The 19,731-nt window shown below is 40.8% G+C and overlaps 2 protein-coding genes across 8 annotated transcripts in view; one reads left to right on the top strand and one right to left on the bottom strand.

Moving 5' to 3' along the window:
• Positions 1–694: 694 nt before the first annotated feature.
• pcare1 (photoreceptor cilium actin regulator 1) lies at positions 695–5,860 on the bottom strand. Its single transcript, XM_042073111.1, has 3 exons — positions 3,030–5,860; positions 2,511–2,909; positions 695–969 (listed from the first exon to the last, which is right to left on the bottom strand). Exons 1-3 carry the CDS (start codon positions 5,858–5,860, stop codon positions 846–848), a joined length of 3,354 nt encoding a protein of 1,117 aa, XP_041929045.1. The 3' UTR covers positions 695–845.
• A 2,152-nt stretch (positions 5,861–8,012) lies between these two features.
• The window catches only part of zgc:103755 (uncharacterized protein LOC449988 homolog), a 32,245-nt gene continuing 20,526 nt past the window's right edge, over positions 8,013–19,731 (top strand). For 3 of the 7 annotated variants that reach the window (XM_042071621.1, XM_042071619.1, XM_042071625.1), the window contains exons 1-6: positions 10,035–10,133; positions 11,692–11,829; positions 13,079–13,218; positions 13,723–13,816; positions 14,492–14,653; positions 14,819–14,937. In XM_042071621.1, coding sequence (XP_041927555.1) covers positions 10,079–10,133; positions 11,692–11,829; positions 13,079–13,218; positions 13,723–13,816; positions 14,492–14,653; positions 14,819–14,937 — 708 coding nt within the window. In that variant the 5' untranslated portion in view covers positions 10,035–10,078. Of the gene's footprint in view, positions 8,215–10,016; positions 10,134–11,691; positions 11,908–13,078; positions 13,219–13,722; positions 13,817–14,491; positions 14,654–14,818; positions 14,938–19,731 lie in introns of those variants that run through there. The other 4 variants (XM_042071622.1, XM_042071620.1, XM_042071623.1 and 1 more) reach the window with 4 other exon arrangements.

Here is a 19,731-nt window from a genome sequence, read left to right as displayed (position 1 = left end):
AACAGTTTAAATCAGTTATTTAAAGCTGAATTTAAAGTGGCATTTTTATCTACAGGTTCAATTTGACTTATGCTAACAAGATACACAGTGGATGGTTCACACCAGCCCAGTACTAGGAAGCTCCTGAATAATTTCAAATTACTTAAAAAACACAATACATTCAAAAGTCATCAAATCACTGGTGGCCAAAAAGTAGCAAAAGGCCAGTCCACAAAATTGTGTTCTTTAATGATCTGGACTTTCCCATGACATCATCTCATAACCTCGGATAGATGCGAGTGTGTTTGACCTGAGTTGTCCCCTGAGTTTTTTTAAGAGAACCCTGTGACCATTAGAAGTACCATTTGTGAAAGAGGTATTTTTGTTTTTGTGTGAATTTGGATGGATCAGTGCAAAAGGGGCATATATTGGTGTGGTCATATGACAAAACCCAAACCCAAGGATGTGTCAATATACTGTTTTATTAAGAAACACAGTAAAAATGTCAAATAATTACAATCAGATCAACACTGTACAGAAAAAAAATGTCATGGTGTTTAAAATATTGCAGAAGAAAACTGAAAATGTTTAGCTTCAAATAATAAATCTGACATATTTGAATCACTTAAAGTATAATTTCTTTTGTTGTTGAAAAGGATTTCCGAGAGCAGAGCAAGCAAGCAAGGGAGAGAAAGAGATCTTGAAGTAAACAGCAGTTGAAGAGTGACACTGAGGTGGGAAGAAGAGGTACCACCACTTAAGAGGCTTTCACAGAATTAGTCATTCTCCGCTTCCCAGTGGAAAAAAGTCTTAATCTCAGAGGAGGTTGCTAATCCATAATCCATTTTGGTCCTCCGTCCGCCCACTCATTCACGGTGTAAGGACTGCCCTATAATGCACAGATCTGGATGTGAAGCGGAGCGGGTCGCACCGCCGAGGTCCGAGTGGTGGTCCCATCGGTCAGAGTCTTTAATTGGTCCATCTTCCAGCCTAAAAGAAGCACACAAGAGAAATGAGTTGAGTCTCTATGTGGAAATGGATTAGGGAAGTAGGCCAGGTTACTCATACCTGGTGTGCGCACAGCAGAAGCAGTGACTCATAGATAATTTATCATTGTAGGATTAACCAGTTACCCTTGCTTTTGCTGTTATTGCACCTGTATGGGAAATTAGCTGAATTTATAAAATACAATAGACACTTTTTACTGACCAGGGATACAGTAAAGATGTGAAATGTCTCAAAAGAGTAAGATTACTAGAATTGCTTCACCATAATCATACAGCACAAATTGAACTCTCCCATGTTCACATTTATGTTCACATTTAGTCTCTGCATGACTATATGTATGGCTACCAATTATAATACTTCTTTCTACACTAAACACAACTACATCACTGTATGACACACAGTCCACCAGGCCCCACACAAAAAGGAATGCTTATTAAACTACTAGGAAAAATAATTTTCCTGATTTAACATCAAGTGCATGACCTTACAGGCAAAGATGGGTCAGCGGACATACAAGGAAGTTCTCAGTAATTTAGTTCCTTTAAAGTTGCACCATTTCCGTGAAGTCTTAAAAAACAAAGACAACAACAGCAAACTGTTGTTGAACTGTTGCATGTTGTTCCTCTAAATGTACAAAAATAAAAATAAAACGCTGAGCTGATTTATTCTTAATTTAGTCTGGTGATATGTCAATAAATTAGAAAATGTTGGTGTGTGGTTGCTCAGCCCTGCATTTTCAGATCAGAACCATGTGACATCATGTTTTAACATTTCCTACATACAAACATACACCATGACAGTGAGTGCTGAATGAAAAAATTAAAGGATCAATTATTTCAAAGAAGTGGCATATCTATTCTCATATCTGCTGCATGCAAAATCAATACACACAATATAGTTAACATTTGTTTTAAATTAATTGTTTGTTGACATACAGATGCCAGCCCTGACCTCAATTAGATTTTATAATAATTAGTCCATATTGTATAAAATATAATTTGTAATTTGTAATTTGTATAATTTGTCAATTACTATTTATATTACCAAGAACTTTGTCTTCTTTTAATTTACGATTATATGTAATGGAGAAAATCTCCATGCATAAGAAACAGTGGTCTTAATTGTCAAACACTAAACCGATGAACACTATGTATAATACCATGAACCAATTGCTTTTTCTGAAAACATTGCTTTTCAGAAAGTTCAAGCTCAAAGCTTTGCCTTATTATCACCATCATGATAAGAGTCATCCTCCCAAAAAAAAACACTTACTGACTCACACATGATAAAACCCCCCAGCAGTTTCAAGCCTGAGTTTCCAAACTGATGACAAAGTGGTCATAATTTAGGCTATAACTGGATTTCAATAACAAATGGAACAATGGCTATTTGGAAGGTTAGATATAGGCTGATTAGGAAACCTGTCATGAAAGTATGCAAACTTTCCCCTTTAGATTCAGGACAAATTTGAAGCAAATGGTGGTGCTTAACATAACTTGATTAAGACTAAATACCACACTCACCCCTGACAAGCAATGGCTGGCTCGCTCCCACAGGTCTCTGCATAGGAGACCGCTTGTCCTCTGGGTGGATAATTCAGACTGGGCCTTCGGTCAGAGTGGCTTCGCCTGATGAAAGGCTTTGGTCCATGCACTGCCACAGGGTGCCTCCCACGGTCCCCCCAAAGAGAAGATATAGCAGCCTCTCTTGTGGAAGTCCATGCTTGTGGGGGTCGGGGCAGCGGGCAGGGCTTCGCCTCAAACAGAGAGGGTGAGGCAGGACAGAACACCGACCGGGCATTGCTGAATATGCGTGATGAGGACATCGAGTCATCGCTGCTGTTTTCCCGTGACCACCTCTGCACTTTTGGAGAAGCTGGTGGGGACGGGGCCTTGATGGGATACGTGGACATAGACACTGGGCTGCCATCTTGCCTTATAGCACTGCTGTTTTCCCGTGACCACCTCTGCACTTTTGGGGATGCTGGTGGGGATGGGGCCTTGATGGGATATATGGAGGTAGATGTCAGGGTGCCATCTTGCCTTGGGGCACTGGGGCTGGGATGTCTCCTTTGGCTCACTGGTGGTGGTGTTTGGGGGAGTTTGCGTGTGACTGGAGGGCTAGCAGAAGAGGGAGGGGTGGGTTGCCGTTTAAAGACGTGGGGACTAGGGAGTCTTCGTTGAAGGCTGCAGGAAGTTACAGGAGTGGAGGGCAACATTCGAGTTTTGGACGTTGATGTTGCAGTTGACTGGCTGTTGCTTATGGAAGTTGAAGGCACTGCATCACAAGTGTTACTGTCTCTCTGCTGAGACTCCTGGTGAGAGGCTGCAGATGTTGTGCTCATTTCTTGTTGCACAGGACATGGTGGCAACATGCTAAGAGAACCCGGTCGCATGCCACCTCTACTGGGTAGCACTGTCACTGACTGCATGGAAGCACGTAGCTTCTGGGACATGATACTTCTTCTGAGGAGAGGAGAATGACCTTTGTCGGCCCCTCCTTCCTCAGGTTCTGATTTTTGGACGTTTTCAAAAGAGTTATCCATAAGTACCTCAGGGGGAGGGGGAGGCAGGTCATCAAGGTCAACATCATCCGCTCGGTCAGAGGCTCTCGAGTCCACTCGGAAGTTATCATTCCCAATTGTGAGCACTGTGGCTGTGCCCCCTAATCCAGGAATGATAGGAATGCCACACTTCATCACACCCTTCAGAGTGCCAAGGATTTTGACATTTTCTGGTGTATCTTTAATCTCCTCAACTCCATGGCTGAATGTGTCTATTAATCTTTTCACAGAATTTCTGCCCCTGTACAGCCCAGTGGGCTTTTGTAGTGTTGGGCTTGAAGGAGTTGGTTTTGGGAGGATCTTGTCTTCTGTTTCAGTATTTCTATCCAGACAGTCACCTGATTCCTTTTGTATCTCCGTTTTTATCTCTTTTCCCTGAGTTGAACTGTTTCCATGATCCTTTTGTATTTCCCTTTCTTTAGTCGAACTGTTTCCATGGCCTGTTTTTTTAGGGGATTTTGATGGACTCTGTGGGGTCTTCTGCAAAGGGCGTAAACGAACAGGTGCTGACGGTGAGCTTGGCTGGGTCTTCCCCTTTCCTTGTTTAGCAGCACTGTTTCTAAGGTTCCCCTCAGCCTTACTCATCTGGTCAAGTCTCTGAGTCAAGTCCTTCTGAGTCCTCGCCAACTCCAGCAGTGTGGGGTCCTCAGCTTTGCTACGAATTGAGTCCGCAGAATGGGTCCGCCGATGTTTTGCCACTGCTGTCTTTTTCTTTGGTGTCCGAAGTGTGGGTGTTTGGGGTCGTTTCGGCATGGACTCCTCTTCATTCCACTGTCGGCGACTAATTTTTGGACTGTCTGTCTGCTTTACCTTTGGACTGGTCTTCGGTGATGATGGTACAAATCTGATCCGCCCACTAATGGCCTCCCTCATTTTCAATGTCATTTCTATATTTTGTGGATTTTCTATACGTTTAGAAGGTAAACGACGTGGCTGTTGGCAAGCATGCAATGGGGAGGCGCTTGGGCACTTCTTGCTATTACATTCTCCTCCTTCGTGATTATCTACATCTTTCCCATCCTCTCTCTCATCATCATCTATTGAGGCAGAGCTGCAAAGAAATTCAGAGTCTCTTTGCTCCTTTGCAAAATTACAAAAAGAGTCTATGGAGTTGAGAGAGAGATTGGAACTTGTTTTACGCGTGAGTTTGCACGTTGGAGTTCCCTTGGAGACTGGAGTAAAGTTGCCACCCATTGGGCTGCTTGCTGACGTGTAGTTGGTCCCACTGGACTCACAGCTCTCTCGGCGGCGTCTCTGTCTGTCTGATCCAGCCAATGACTCGCTCTCAGCGCCGATCCCACTGTCCTCACTGAACAGCGCCGAGTCCTCCGGGCCTGGTTTGCGGAGCGTGGCAGCTTCCACGCGTGCCAACAGTCGCATGAGCCGAGCCTCGGATGCACGTTTGACCTTCAGTTTCTCTTCCAGTGTGTCAGACACTGAAGTAAAGTAATCCACGGCCTCTTCCAGTGCTGAATCCCCCACTGCACTCACTGATTGGCTGACGAGATGCATCCTTTGAATGGTGTACTGCAGAAGCTGCTGTAATAGATCTGGAGGGGGGTCTGCGGGGGAGGAGGGGGAAGCGCTTGTTCTGGCAGAAGTGGTTGAGAGATTTTTCATTTGGCAAGGCCAAGCCAGATGTTCTCCGTTTTCTTTGAGAAGTCTCTCTCCTTCCTCCACTATTTCCTCCAGCCCTCTGTTGATCTCCTCGTAGCGCATGAGCATGAAAGCCACCATGGGCTGCAACGAAATCTGAGTTTGAGCGGCGTGGTCCAAAAGTCCAAGCAAGACGTCATATTTGGTTATACTGGGGTTAAGGTAACCATAGGCAGCCTGGTGGGCTTTCACCAGCAACTCTGGAAAGTCCACTTTTGTCTCAGTGGCAGGAGCTTTTTTGTCTTTCTCTTTCTTCTTACCCAGTTTAATTCCTTTGATGGGCTTTTTCGTTTTCTTAACAGCTTTTTTCTCACCTGATTCTTGATTTTCCCCTGGCTTATCCTTTATTTGAGATGATAAAACATTTACTTTGATTTCCTGAGGTTCAAGTTTGTTCGAGCAGCTCCCCCCTTCATTTACAGGCTTCTTTGCTGGGCATGCTATCGTGACATCTTGCAGACCATTTGCCTGCCTCTCCCCACTGGTCCAAGAATGTCTCTCTCCATCTGTTTCTCCAGCAGTGGAAGAGCCTCCACTTGCCCCATCGTCAGACTCACCTGCATTTTCTTGGTTGGCGGGCAGAAGAGTCCTTCCTCTCCGGAAAGGACTGTGTGCGCCAGCAAAATGGTTTCCTTTGGATGGGGAGCAGCCCATCTCAGAATCCTGAGGACTCTTTTACGATCGAGCGAAGTGAAAACACAGCAAGGTGATTAGGAATACTTCACATGAAGAGAGTCTGGTTTAGGTCTTTATCCGCCAGCTTGTACCTGTCATTGTCAGATGGTCGAATCCACTGATGCATCTGACAGCTTGCTTTTGTCTCCATAAAAGAACAAGTGAAAGGTGTCCGTGTTAGACAAAACTGAAATAAATCCACATAGTAAGTATCCCATAATTAGCCGGTCAGTTCCTCGAAAGTTGCTTGATTTTTTCCCTCATTTCAACTCTGAAGAGAAATTGTTGGAACTCCACCTCTACCGTGTGGTGGATGAGCAGCTGAAGGGATTAGGGAGGCTTTGAGTGCCGTCCTCAGTATGCACATATGCCATGTTAAAACAAATAAAACTCACATGCTCCTAAGATCTTAAGCTTATTAAGGTAATCAGGGCTCCTTTCAGGTAGCTTTTTATAGCTTGCACGGTACTCACAACTTACTGTTGCATCTGCTTGAACAATAGAAGATTTTTTTTTTAAAGGAAGGGCAATAAATATTTTAGCATATTTTATCTACCCATATTTGTATTAGAGACATGTTTGAAAAAGTTTTAATATAATTTGAACATCGTAGATTTAAATATACAACTATCAAAGTTCTTTGAATTAAATATATATATATATATATATATATACAAAAATAATGAAAACAATCAATATGTAATTGAAACAGAATGACTTGTGATAAGGGACTGTGTAACACATGCCTTGTAACACAGTGACATGACGGTAACCCCTGTTGTGTTTACAGAAGGTTGACGTCACACAGGACTGCACACTAGGTCATTTGCCTGATGGAGGAAGTAGTTACAAACCACTTCCTGGAGGGTAGAGAGGGGAGTCTCTCTCAGTTAGAGATGAAATTATGTATGTTATTTGTCAGCCTATTATGTCATCGGGCAGATGTATATTATTGCTTATCACGGTTTCGTGTTAATGTTGTTTTTAGTATAAAAAAAAAAGTATAAAAACCGCCTGACGTATGATTTAGTAACACATAATATTACAAAAGAAAGACCAGGGAATTATAGAACACTGGAATCTACTGGAATATTTCAATTATTTGTGTGGAATCACCAGTGTGACAAAAATCAATAACTATGTAAAAGAATAAAATGAAATGTGGAAATAATAAATAATAAATAGTAAAATGTGAAAATATAAAGAGCCATTGGTTTTACTCTGCTGCATATGCTTTTTCAGATTGTTTTTCTATATGTGTTCACTATTCTTTTTCCCTTTTGCTTTTTTATGGCAGTGATTCCATATGTTTGCAGTTTAGACAAACTAGCAGGGACATCAGTGGACATCACAAAGGGACACCAACAACCCAGGGCCCCGGGTCCAGGGCTTTTCTTGCAGGGAAATGTTTCTGGTGCCTACATTTTCACAGTAGGTAAGCCTACTTAGAACAGGAGTAAGCCTAGACATTCAGGGCCCGTCGTCTGACTCACATCATGAACTTTAAACAATCCATCATCATGTTCAGGTGAAAACACGATAATTTCCACTTGCACATGGACGTGGACATCGCCATATTAACCCATAAACTCAGGTTAACAACAGAGCAAACATTGGCAGAATTTAGACAGAAATTATGTTTTGAGACTAGGCTGCACATCATGTTTTAATATCTAAAAACACAGCCCTTGGCAAACCAAGATGTTCCACATTATCTGTAAGTTGAGCCTAAGCCAGAAGGTCTTGTTTTCAAACAATGTGCTGTTGCACACGGCAATGTGCTTTTGGAAGGTTCAGTGGAGGATGTAGGCCTATTACAATTTCAACATTTTACAATGATGAACATTGTTGTACATTTTAGCCTATTTACAGATTTTGATGAAAAAGTAGCCTATAGATTTATGAAGTAGGCTTGTCTATAGGACTAAGATCCTACACTCAAGTCCGGGATCATCCTGGCCTGGGTGCAAACAAATTTATTTTCTAATCAGTAAACGGGCTCCGATGGTGGCACCCATGCAAGGCTGCGGCATGCACCTGGCTACTACTCCAACCCAGCTGGTGGCGATAATACGCGATTTTACGACATTTTGTTATTATTAGCCAACACTGCTTTACGCCAGAAGAAGAACCTCCTGATACTAGGGAGATTATAACGGGCTCTGGCTCTGCCAGTACCATCATCCTCTTCTGTTAACTTGCCTTGCTATCGATTAGATGGCTTTCTCCTCAGTGCATGATTTGGGAAGAAATTAACATGTTGTAGGCCTAATGTTAAAAGCATCCATTGAGCAATCACACCAAGGATCACGATCACCGTAAGAAGACGACAGGTAGGCTATGGCTATGACACATACTGTCTGCTACTGCAATGTTTTATGTCCTTATGATGATTATGTAAGGTAAACCATTAGACTCAGAAGTGACGTTAGCCATATGCCTGGACTAATGTGAGCTAACGTGACAGTTTACTGCATGTATCAGATTAACCTTATATCCAGCTTGCTTGCTGAGAGTGAAGTAACGTGAAAACAAAATATTTGAATCTGTTAATTAGCAGGCACTATTTCGAAACATGAACGTGCACACTTGTGTGGTCTAACCATATTATATTTGGATTCAGAAACTTTATTATGATTATGCTTATGTTGCGTTAATAATTCGATGTGCTACCCAGCTAGCATTTTAGTACTGGCACTTTTCTTTTTTTTTAAACAACCTTGGGTTTGGAAAAATTGGACGTGCAAGGACCCTTGTTGGTCATTCCGATATCCATACCTTACAAAGAATCTCTGTTCAATGAATTCATAGAATTTGTAGTTCACAACTCCAACGTGATACTTCCGGGTCAGGTCCGACGCTAGATGGCGTTCACTAGTAATGCAAAATACACCAGGACCAATGGAGCTGCACAAATTTGGAAAAGGGTTCATATTTGTACAGACAAAAACGATCTAACTCTCTTGCCCTATTGTGTTTTAGACCAGCCGTAAAATGCATGAAGGATCAGACCTAGTCTACCTTATTTTTACTGATGACATCAGTGAATGCAGAAACAAAGTTTAGAGAAGCTGTCATATAAGCTTAGTGCTATTTGTTCAGCCACCTCTACTTAGCATTGAATCAAAGGTTTATGTAACCCTCAGAGTTTTGAACATCTTTCAAAAAGTATCTCTAATGTCTCTGTTAAGGCAATGCTCTCCAAATATCTGCTCACAATCCACCTGCAGTAAGCCCTTAGGATAACCTGCTTAGATGGCATTCCTTTAGTTGTCTCAGTTGCATGCAAAGTTTTTTTTCTCTCTCTTTTTTTTATGAAGTAACTTGCTGAAGTATGATGCTGTTGACTTGATGGGCATAGTAAATTAAGCCAAAGGCCTACCTCATCCTTAAAGCAAAGTGATTACCTCATAGCCTGTGTAAATAAAAGGAACTTGGCTAATTTGTGGAATAAAAGTAAGACTTGGTCATAAAATGCCACAGGTTTCTATGTAAGTTCATTTGGAACATGTAATCTAAATCAGTAGTAAGGTTGTGTTGATTGACAAGATTTGCACATTTACTCAATGGTTTGACTTGAATGGTGCAGATCTAGATCCCAGTGCAGTGACCTGAGTTGTTTAGTTGGAAAAGTGGTCCCTAACTTGATGGGCGAGAACACATTTTGCCTTCTGTTAAACACTTGTGAAGCTTTACCTAGTTGAAGAGGTTCTAGTTTTCTGGATTGGATATCACAACAAGTAGGCTACACTACAGGTATGATTAAGTGGCTATGCAGTTGCTGCATTTCTGGTCACTGGTGCAACAGTTATATCAACATTTTAATGGCACACTAGGCCTCCCACACAGATATCCTGCATTTTATAAAGAACTATTAATGGTGACAATGAAAATAATGACAATTTAAGAAATAGGATCTATAAGTACTTGTTGTTGTTCCTGTTTTGGATCATTTGGGTGTGTCCCACGAGAGAGAGAGAGAGAGAGAGAGAGAGAGAGAGAGCGCTTTGAAACTCTGATTCTGAGAAATGGCATTTCATGAGTGCGTCTTTCTAAAAATAGTCCCAAAGTCATGGCATAGAAAAGAGGGGGTGGAGTTGTGAAGGTGCAGCGGTAGACAGTTGAACTTGGATATCAGGGCCAGAGTGTGGTGATGCCCCACCAGGGGCTATTTTGGGACCTGTTGGCTTAGCTCTTATGAATTATTTTGTAATGGAATATAGCAGGTCCAAGTCCACTTACCTCAGTCATGGTAAGTCACTTTTACAGCTGAGTTCAGGATTATTTGCTACTTGCCTTATCTTGTGAAGTGTCTTATGATTTAATTGGTTAAGCTTCAGTGTTATGCACTGACGTTCATGTGCAGTTTGCTTCGGCTGTGGCCTCAGTACCACAGGGTGCCAGTTAAGAGTTAAGTTACACGCCATGGTGAAATATTGATGAAACCGTTGCTACATAATGTTATTAATGAAAAGGTTCATAACCGGAAGAGTAGTTAAAGTCCTTTTTGTGTCCCTATATGAAAATAATGGATGAAATGGAGGAAAAGACAATCCTCTGTCAAGTACAATTTTTTTTAGAATACCAACTTTCAAGACTATTTTCCATTATATCCATTTAAACCCAACCTTCGACAAATTTCGGTCACTTGCCAAAACGTAGGCTACTTGTTTATCGCACTGTGTCCAAACCCTTTAAACCTTTGGAGGAATGTTCTGTGGTCAGACAAGATAAAAATAGAACTGTTTCTCACAATGGACAACATTATGTTTGGGAGATGCAGGCTGAGGATTGTAATCCAAAGAACACTGTTACAACTATAAAACACAGGGGTGGGAAAATGGTGAGCAGTTTTTTGCTGCAAGAGCAACTGGTATACTTAATAAAATGTGTGGCATCATGAAGAATTATGTGGATATTTTGAAATCTCCTCCTCAGCTAAGAGGCTTGTAGGCAAACGGAGGTTTCAGCAGGTCATACACATACCTCCAAAATAGTATCAGAATGGCTAATGGACAATACAGTTTGGGAGTGGCCATTACAAAGCCTTCCTTACAGGAAAGCTACACCAACATTTGGAGTCTGAACTGAAAAAGTAGGCTCATGCAAGGTGCTGCTGGAAGGAATGAAAGTCAGTGATGCACAAAGCTTGTGAAAGGCTACCCTAAGCATATCTACTAGAATTCCATCAAAATAAAGCAAACTAACCAAAAGGATATTGAAATGAAATGCTCAAAATGCTTAAAAACTGAACTTGAGGGTATTTAGCTAAGGTGTATGAAGCCTCCTTACCTCAACAGTACTTTGAACAGCCAGAGGATGTAGGTCCTAGGGGCCTCTCCTCCATAGCATGCTATGTGGGTCCTAGGGGCTTCTCCTCCATAGCATGCCAAGGTTAAGAGAACCCGGATTAGACAACAATGTTCATATGACAGCAGATTAAGTAAAAAAACAAACAAACAAGTTGTGCATTAGTACTGACTGATATTGGACATGTCTATTTCCAGAATATATTAATTAATCCAACAGTGATGAATGGTGTAATATATATATATATCAATTTATACATATTTTGTTGACCCATTTCACAGAAAATGTAATGTAATGTAAGTGTAATTTGGTGTTATAATTAGGTTATACTACATTTTGTAGAGTAGGCTAGCTAATTTTGTAGCTAGACAAAAAGTACAAAAGCACTTTATTCCTGCAAACACTTGACTTCGCAAGATAGCTTGCTTTTACAGTGACATTTGGTTTTTGCAAAGCAAATCTATGAACTAAAATAGTTTTGACATGTTGACATTTTGCAGGTCCTGAGAGGGACATGACCAGGGAGGATGTTGTGCAGGAGCCCTCGGAGGGACAGGGGAGGTACAGCAGCTCTTTGCCTTGTGTGGAACGGCCGATCATTCATCAAGTGGCCTCAGCTCCATTGCCCTCAGACGGGGGTAGGACTCTTAGCTCTGTGTTTTAGCTTGATCATCAGTGTACAGTTGAGCTCATAAGCTTATGAACCCATGCTAAAGGTGACTAAAAAGAGGAATAAAAAATCTTTTGGAAATTTATCATAATACCTTAAGTAAAAAAATGAGGAAATATCCAACCTTTAAGGACACCAATTTTCTTTGTGAATGAATAATGTATCGTAAATAAGTAAATGTTCTTCCTTAAAATAAGTATTCACACCCCTATGTTAAATTCCTATAGAGGCAGGCAGATTTTTATTTTTTCATGGATCCAGGGTGCTATACGTAAGGGACAACGGCCGCCGAGGTGTCCTGTTATACGGAATTAATGGACGAGGGTGGGGGGGCAAAAAACTCCTCCTCCGCCCAGAATCAAAGGCCACCCCGCCAGCCAATCAGAAAAGAGTATTTCTTCTCTCCGGGTGATAAATCCTGATAAAGTTCCCTTGGCCTTTGGAATTAAAATAGCCCCGCATCATCACATACCCTTCACCCTATCTCAGGATTGTCATGTGGGTACTTTACATACGATCATCTCTCAATGCAAATCAAACCAGCTATTAGGCTAACTGAAATAAAATCATGCCAATCTCTAGGTATGGTGAAGGGTATGTGATAATACAATTATTTTCGATACAAGTTTTACGACCACTGGTTTTAACTACTGTAGTTGATAGGCTTTTCATGCGCAGTTAGTAAATGCGCAGTTAGTTACAGTAATAGCAAAAGCTGCAATTGATTGTACAGCTTGCAACTCTGTCCCAATGGTCACATCTTTTTCCCATTGTAAAATTGTTGATTCAAAATAATACACTAATCTTGCATTAAGTTTATCTTTAACTTCTGGACTTCTTTAAACTTCTGCCCACTTAGTTATTCTATTTCTACGTTTATGTTCATGTTAAGTTCATGTTATGTTTATGTTAAGTTCCTAGCAGACGCTTTTGTCCAATGCAATTTACAGTGACCCCAATAAACATTACATTAATGTTTATTAAGTCATATAGCCTAAGTAAGAAATACAAATATTATTAATAGACAAAATACAATTTAACAGAATAATAACAATAACCATACACAGCTACAAAACACAACTGTGTAAGAATGAGTTAGTTATATATGTGTTCCAGATGTTTTGATGAGGGGTGACATAACTTTTCATGTCACTGTATGGTTGAAACTTCTCTTTCTCTCTCTCATTTTCTTTCTTTATCTCTCTTTGTCTTTCCAGAGTTCTCTTTCTTCGACCCCAATGATCCGATGTGTAGGGAGGTTCTGCAGGACCCACAGACCAGCGTGCCTGAGCTCTTTGCTGTACTGAGACAGTGGGTTCCCCAAGTCCAGAAGAACATCAGTCTTATCGGCAGTGAGGTCTGACTCTGTACCCACACATTTCTGTTCTTCTGTTGTCATTGTTACAAATAGCTTTGTGTTGTAATCATTACAGACCTCATCACATAAGAGACATGCAGGAAATTGAACTTAAAACAGATTGGACTGTCACAGGAGTAAAGCCAGCTGTTGATATGTTATTACTGGGATCACTCTTGGGTGTGTATGTGGGGAAGGTTTTGTCTGAGCCAAAAACAAGATAAAGAAGAGCTGGTTTGTGTGACAATCCACACAGAGGCCCTGATTGATTTGTCTGATGTGTAGCAAGCCATGTTTTCCCCCTTGGGATTTGTTTTCAGAAAAGCTGCTCTTCAAATATGGTACCAAGTTGATGTGATAAAACAGAATGTGTCCAAGTTGATATGATATATGGGCTGATAAGCACACTATTGGACTTGTGGAAAAAGCAAAATATGAACCAATTCTGTCATTGTTCTCCACTGATTTCTGGGTTTCACCCAAGTTTCCATCTCTTGTCTATAGATCCTGAAAAGAGGCTGTGGAGTGAATGACAGAGATGGCTTGACTGACATGAGTCTGCTGCACTACTGCTGCAAGGCAGGAGCTCCTGGCATTGGTGGGTGTCTAGCTCATGTGCCCTTCTGAAAAGCCTCCTGTGTTCGCTCATTAACCATGCACTTCCTTTCTTCCCTCCTTCTTATTTTTTCTTCCATCACTCTCTCTTTTGACTGCACGTTGACTAATACGTCTGGGCCCATATTCACAAAGCATTTTTATCTTACCGCTAAGAGTACTCCTAAATCACTCTAAAAGTTTTGAGTTAGGAGTTTTCTCTTAAAACCTATTCACAAAGCTGCTGAGACCAAGTTTTAGTTAGTCAGGAAAAATGAGCTCCTAAGAGCTCCGTTGTCATGGTTGACGTCATTACTCATGCACACGCTTGATTGGAGTGACCACTATGCACACATTCTCACCAGCAAAGAGCTGTCACTATATTGTATTTTAATTCTTTACCAAAATGCACGTTGTTTCTGTAAACTCCTCTAAGAGTCCTCCTGGGTAATTTCACACAGAATGATGCTTGAAATAATTCTTTTAAATCCCTTCAAGTGCTCCCGGATCATAACAAAAGTGATGCACATCCTTAAGCACTCTTGATCTCTTTAGAGGAGAAACACAACAATAAACTTTATGGGTTACTAACTTTTTCTGTCCTCACGAAGCCTGGCTGGCTTTCAGAATGGACTTTTACAATTTCTTAAAAGACATTTTATGGTGTGACCCAACCCAGGTGATGCAGAGCGGGCAGCAGTCTTTGCTAAGCAGCTGCTCTTGCTTGGTGCTGAGCCCTCGCTCCGCAGCCGATGGACCAACATGAGTGCCCTGCACTACGCTGCGTACTTTGATGTCCCTCAGCTCATCCGTGTGGTGCTCGAGGCCTCCCAACCTGGAGGTGAGATGACTGTACAGTAAACAGTAAACAAGGGAGGGGGAATGAAGGATGAAGTGAACAGGACAGAGAGAGATGGTGTATATGTGGTGTTCTGGTTTGAACAGGATTTCTTTATGTTCTTGGAAACGCTCACAACCAAACACTCTGATTGTTTTCTGTCTCTAGAGGTGGATGCCACCTGCAGTGACTTTGATTTTGGCACTGCTCTGCACATCGCTGCCTCCAACCTGTGCACGTCTGCTGTGAAGTGTTTACTGGAGCTGGGAGCCAACCCTGCCTTTCGGGTACGTCTTCCCTCTTTGTAGCGCTGTCTACTTCTCTTCTCTTAAAACATCCCAATCAGCTTTGGGAAGCCAAGATGGATGCATTGCATCAGTTCTCTTTAGCAAATGAGATGACATGCAGAAATTGTTTTGATACAGCTACTGTTTTTGGAATTTTGGAACTCCTTAAATGAAAAGCAGCAAACTTTTATCATTAGTTTCAAACATTTGAACTGTGTTTTATGCTCATGGGATGTTGCTAATGCTACATTGCTAATTGTTAATGAGATGTAGAGATAGATAGCATGTTTGGAGAAATGTACACATTCACATACAGTTTGATATTCTATACCGGTAACTGTACAACCAACTTTAAATGGAAGTTTTTGGACTCCTTAAAGGAGAAATCTGACGAGTTTTCCCATAGATCTCCGTTTCTTGAAGTCACCGAGTGCTGTTGGTACGAAACCCCCCGAAACAATCGTTTTTACTTTTTGCCTAGCTCAATTTGCTACAGCCAGCAGCTAACACAGCCAGGCAGCTCCAGTGCTGGCTGTAAAGGCAGAGTGGCAGAGTGTAGCGGTGTGTTCATTTGTTTCCTTAGCGACAGTACTCTCTGCCCTCGAGAAACGAAGATCTATGTGAAAACTCGCCGGATTTCTCCTCTAAATGAAAAAAAGGTAAAAAAGGCAAACGTATGATTCTGTGTACAATGTGGGTTTGTTATGTCTAAATTGTGTATGACGTCCAAATCAGATGTACACCAACTTAAAATAGCGAACACTATACTGACACAGTGCTACAAGTCTACAATAGATTCAGTGAGCTGTAGGCTTTTGATTACTTTTCTAAATCCAGCACACATTTATCAGATGCTGGCAATTGAACCTCATTTAGATTCTAAAATCAGTTGCACAGCTTGTTTCCTGAGAGGTTGATGATTCATTACTGGTTTGGGGAGGCAGGAGAAATGTTTTAGATTATTGGGTCAAAAAGAAAACAGTTGAGCTGCGCCTTGCTTTTTTTTAGTTCATACATTTCTCTGGTGCGGTATTCAAATAATCATTTAAGAGCTGCTAGGGCGGACTCGCACTCAGAGAAAAACAAGTCAAGTAGATCTTTTTTTTAACCATGTATTTTATATTTTTTTTCCCCAAAATGTTCAGAGGCTTTTTTACCCACTGTGCAAAGGTGCTGTGAAAACGTTTCCATAGAGACTATCCTCAGTGCAAAAGAGCAGCAGCATGAGGAGACCCCATATAAAACCGTCCAGAGCAGGTGCATATGATCAGTGGCCAATGGCCTAGTAGATCACAGCTCATTCAATGGGCACACCACATGATTGGGCACAGTGATCAGACACAAGATGCAAAAACAATCAGATACATACATTTGGTGCAATCACAGAAAGCATGACATATCTAATTCCTTGTTTAAACCATTAGGGTGCAGTGTTTTTAATAAAAAATATATCTGCATTCACATTGCAATAAACATTTGTCTACATTTACACCAGTGATCAAGACCACAAGCTCAATGCCACAAAATTCCAAGTCCTTGATTGAATGATTGCCATCTGCAAAATGCCTTGCAACAGCGGATTTAGAATCAGTTCTGCTTAAAATGAACTTTTATGTTCATTAATTCGAAATCTTAGTTGTCTCGTAGTTTTACCAACAAAGCCTACTGGGTACCACATTTTAGGCATGCAAGAAGATAGACAACATTACTAGAGCTGCATCTAATAAGCTTTTTAATCTTATACTCTGTCACAACTAGAAAACATTTGATTTTGTTTTGCATTGGAACATGCAGCACAGTTACGGCATGGAAAGAAACCTGTGACATTGTCCAGATGCTCCTGACGGGTTCTGTGCAGTTTTGGCTCTAGAAAAAGAGAAAAGAGGGGGAGATTTAAAGATTTCTTTACCAACATCATTAGCCTGACTCAACAATTGACAAGATATTCCAATGTTTTTTACAACATCATAGAGTGGCCTACCTAGTGGTGAGAAAGTGGTGTTGAAAACGCAAGAAATAGATTTTCATAGGTCTAGCTTTAAGTAGATAATTTCTATTCCTCCCATGCGCTTTGCCAAACGCTTCATTCAAAACTTCACAAGGATGCCTTCTTTGCAACAACTTATTGAGAAGCTTGTGGGCCTCAACCGGAAAATCACCATCCCTTGCACAGACACGTCATAGCCTGAGGAACTGACTAAATGGCAAATCTTTTTTGAGGGAAATAGGGTGATGGCTTTTGTAGTGCAGGAGACTATTTCTATCAGTGGGTTTGGTGAAGAGTGTGGTAGAGATGTGTCCCCCATTAAAAATTACCCTCTTATCGAGGAAACTCACCTGGTCATGGTCATATTCCAGACTGAATTCAATTGAATATATGCAATTATTTAGATGTTGGAGGAAGGTTTGAAGGTCACTAATAGAACCTCCCCAGATTAAAAATACATGGTCAATCCGTTAATGTATCTTTTCCAAAACGGTTGGTGAGAAAGGATTGTGTTTTGTACACATATTGAGATAACCCATAATAAATAGGTTTGCATAGTCAGGGGCAAAACTCGCACCCATTGCTGTACCATGTGTCTGGAGAAAGAAGTTCTTGCCATGGAGAAAGTAATTCTTTGTTACAATTTCAGACATGTCAACCAAAACATTTGTTGGGGGACATTATCGGATCTAGAGTCTAAAAAAAACTTCAGTGCATCAAGGCCAGACGAATGTGGGATGTTAATATAACATTTTGGAAACCCACCAGAGGCGTTGTGTACACCATAGATAACTGGTTTAATAGGAAAATAATTAGTTAGGAATTTATATTCAGGCTGACTTACAGGACCTAATGACAAAGCTTGTTTTAAAAATAGCTTAATTTCACTTTTAAAAGAGCTTGTTGGATCACATGGAATGTTTTTGTAGAATTTACAGTCAGATAACTGTCTATTGATTTCATCATTATACATATTAGTGTCCATCAGTACTATCCCTCCCCCTTTATCAGTTCGCTTTACAGTGATGTTAGGGTTATTTACCAGAGATGAAAGATCAGTCTGTTCACCTGAAGTACAGTTGGATCTGGAATGGGATCTTGGTGACTGGAAAAGGTATTTTGCATCCCTTCCCACTAGCTTACAGAAAGTTTCAATATTTGCACAATTAACTTGTGGACAGAATGTACTTTTATGTTTAAAGTGCTCAGGAGGATTAACTTCTTTAACAACATTCTGGGCAGTTAAAGGCAGATTGGTTCTATTATGTAGACTACCTAAGTATAAAATATGTGTTGATCACACCATGGGCAACCCAGAGATAAATGTTATTTTGCCATTAGAGTTTTTGACTTTTCTGCTATAATTATTATTCCAGGCAGTGCACTGGTATTAAAGCTGTACCCTGTATGTTTTTTAGATAAATCCAGGATTCAAGGATTTTTATTAGTCACATTCATAGATTCAAGATACTGTTGTAAAGCATGTAGTGAAATAGCATTTAGCTTCTCAACTTTTGTGTGCGTAGGTGTCTATTTATAATGATTTAGGAAAAAGATTTAGAATAATTTAATAAATAGATTGAGAGAGAAGGGAGTAAAAGTGCAGTGTGTGTAAGTAAGTACAGTATGGCAAGTCCATGTAATGTACTTTTAAAGAGTTTTGTGTGTTAAGGATGTGCACAAATAGATGGGTGTATGGCTGGACTATTAATTGTCCTGCAGGAAATCCACCTCACAGTCTGTACAACTGAAGCATACAGATACAGAACAGAGCAAACAATATGCCATTTGTTTCACACAGAAATCCTTATTATGTGCATTACATTAATAGCCAAATCACGTTTGGATTTGAACAGGGTAAGCAAGATAGTGAGTTCAAGTAGCGAAGAAAGCCTCTGTCAATGTCCACGTCTCTCCACCGCAGGCTGTGTGTGTGTGTGTGTGTCTGTATGTCTGGCCAGATGGTGGGAGTGTGAAATATGGATTAAGAGGGTGATTGGTGTCATTTTGGAGTGCAAGGTGTATGGTGAATTTGTCCAAGAGGTTGGACGTAGGGGAGTGGCATGGGATGAAGCATATGAAACAGTACAGCAAGATGGGTTGGATCATGCTTTTGAAGATGGAGAATTATCCTTATACATGCATGGACGTTATTCATCAAATTTGCTTTGCTTGCCACTGTCCAAGTCTTTAATTAAATGAAAACGGTGTGTTTTGGACATTAAACTAGGTTTCAAAAAGGGACTTGTTATCAAGCTTAATAAGGACAATGTAAGTCACTAAAAAAAAGATTCTAATATCTGTGTTCTCCAAAATGAGTACCGGTAGTATGCCATTTCATCACACACACACGCACGTACACAGACACACACACAGACACACACATTTTTGTCATCACCATCCCCACAGCCATTTGAAAAAAAATATTTAGCTAATTTATTTCCTGAACTAATTTTTTACGTCCGTGTAGTGCAACACCCAGGGGCCACGAGCTGGAACACAGCAGATGTCTGAGACGAGTCCCCTGGTCCCCTCCAACGCTGTTTACTCTCTGATAAGTCCCAGGCTTGTAAAACTGTTAGACCTATAGGGCAACAACAACAACAACAACAACAGCAAATGTTATTTTTTGACTTTTGCTGCTTTGTTCCATTTACCATTTATCTCTAGTTAGTGTTCGTCACCCGTCTAAAATTTAGTCATGGAGTTTGTGGTCATATCAATGATATCTGTCAGTGCTGGAGAATAGCAGGCAACAGCAGTGGTGACATTGTGCTATCAAATATGCAATCAAGCCCAATCAAGGA

Source organism: Alosa sapidissima, chromosome 19 (assembly GCF_018492685.1).
Source record: "Alosa sapidissima isolate fAloSap1 chromosome 19, fAloSap1.pri, whole genome shotgun sequence".
Taxonomy (NCBI): domain Eukaryota; kingdom Metazoa; phylum Chordata; class Actinopteri; order Clupeiformes; family Clupeidae; genus Alosa; species Alosa sapidissima.
Note: the sequence above shows the minus strand (reverse complement) of the source record. Positions and strands in the feature narration are given on the sequence as shown.

What these genes read in the sequence shown, in the direction of transcription:
- pcare1 (XM_042073111.1), bottom strand. Translation starts at nt 5,860, where the DNA reads ATGGGCTGCTCCCCATCCAAAGGAAACCATTTTGCTGGCGCACACAGT. An exon ending in CCCAGCCCCAGTGCCCCAAG is followed by an intron (nt 2,910 to 3,029) that starts GCAAGATGGCAC and finishes GCAAGATGGCAG; the next exon opens with CCCAGTGTCTATGTCCACGT. An exon ending in CCAGCCATTGCTTGTCAGGG is followed by an intron (nt 970 to 2,510) that starts GTGAGTGTGGTA and finishes TGCTTCTTTTAG; the next exon opens with GCTGGAAGATGGACCAATTA.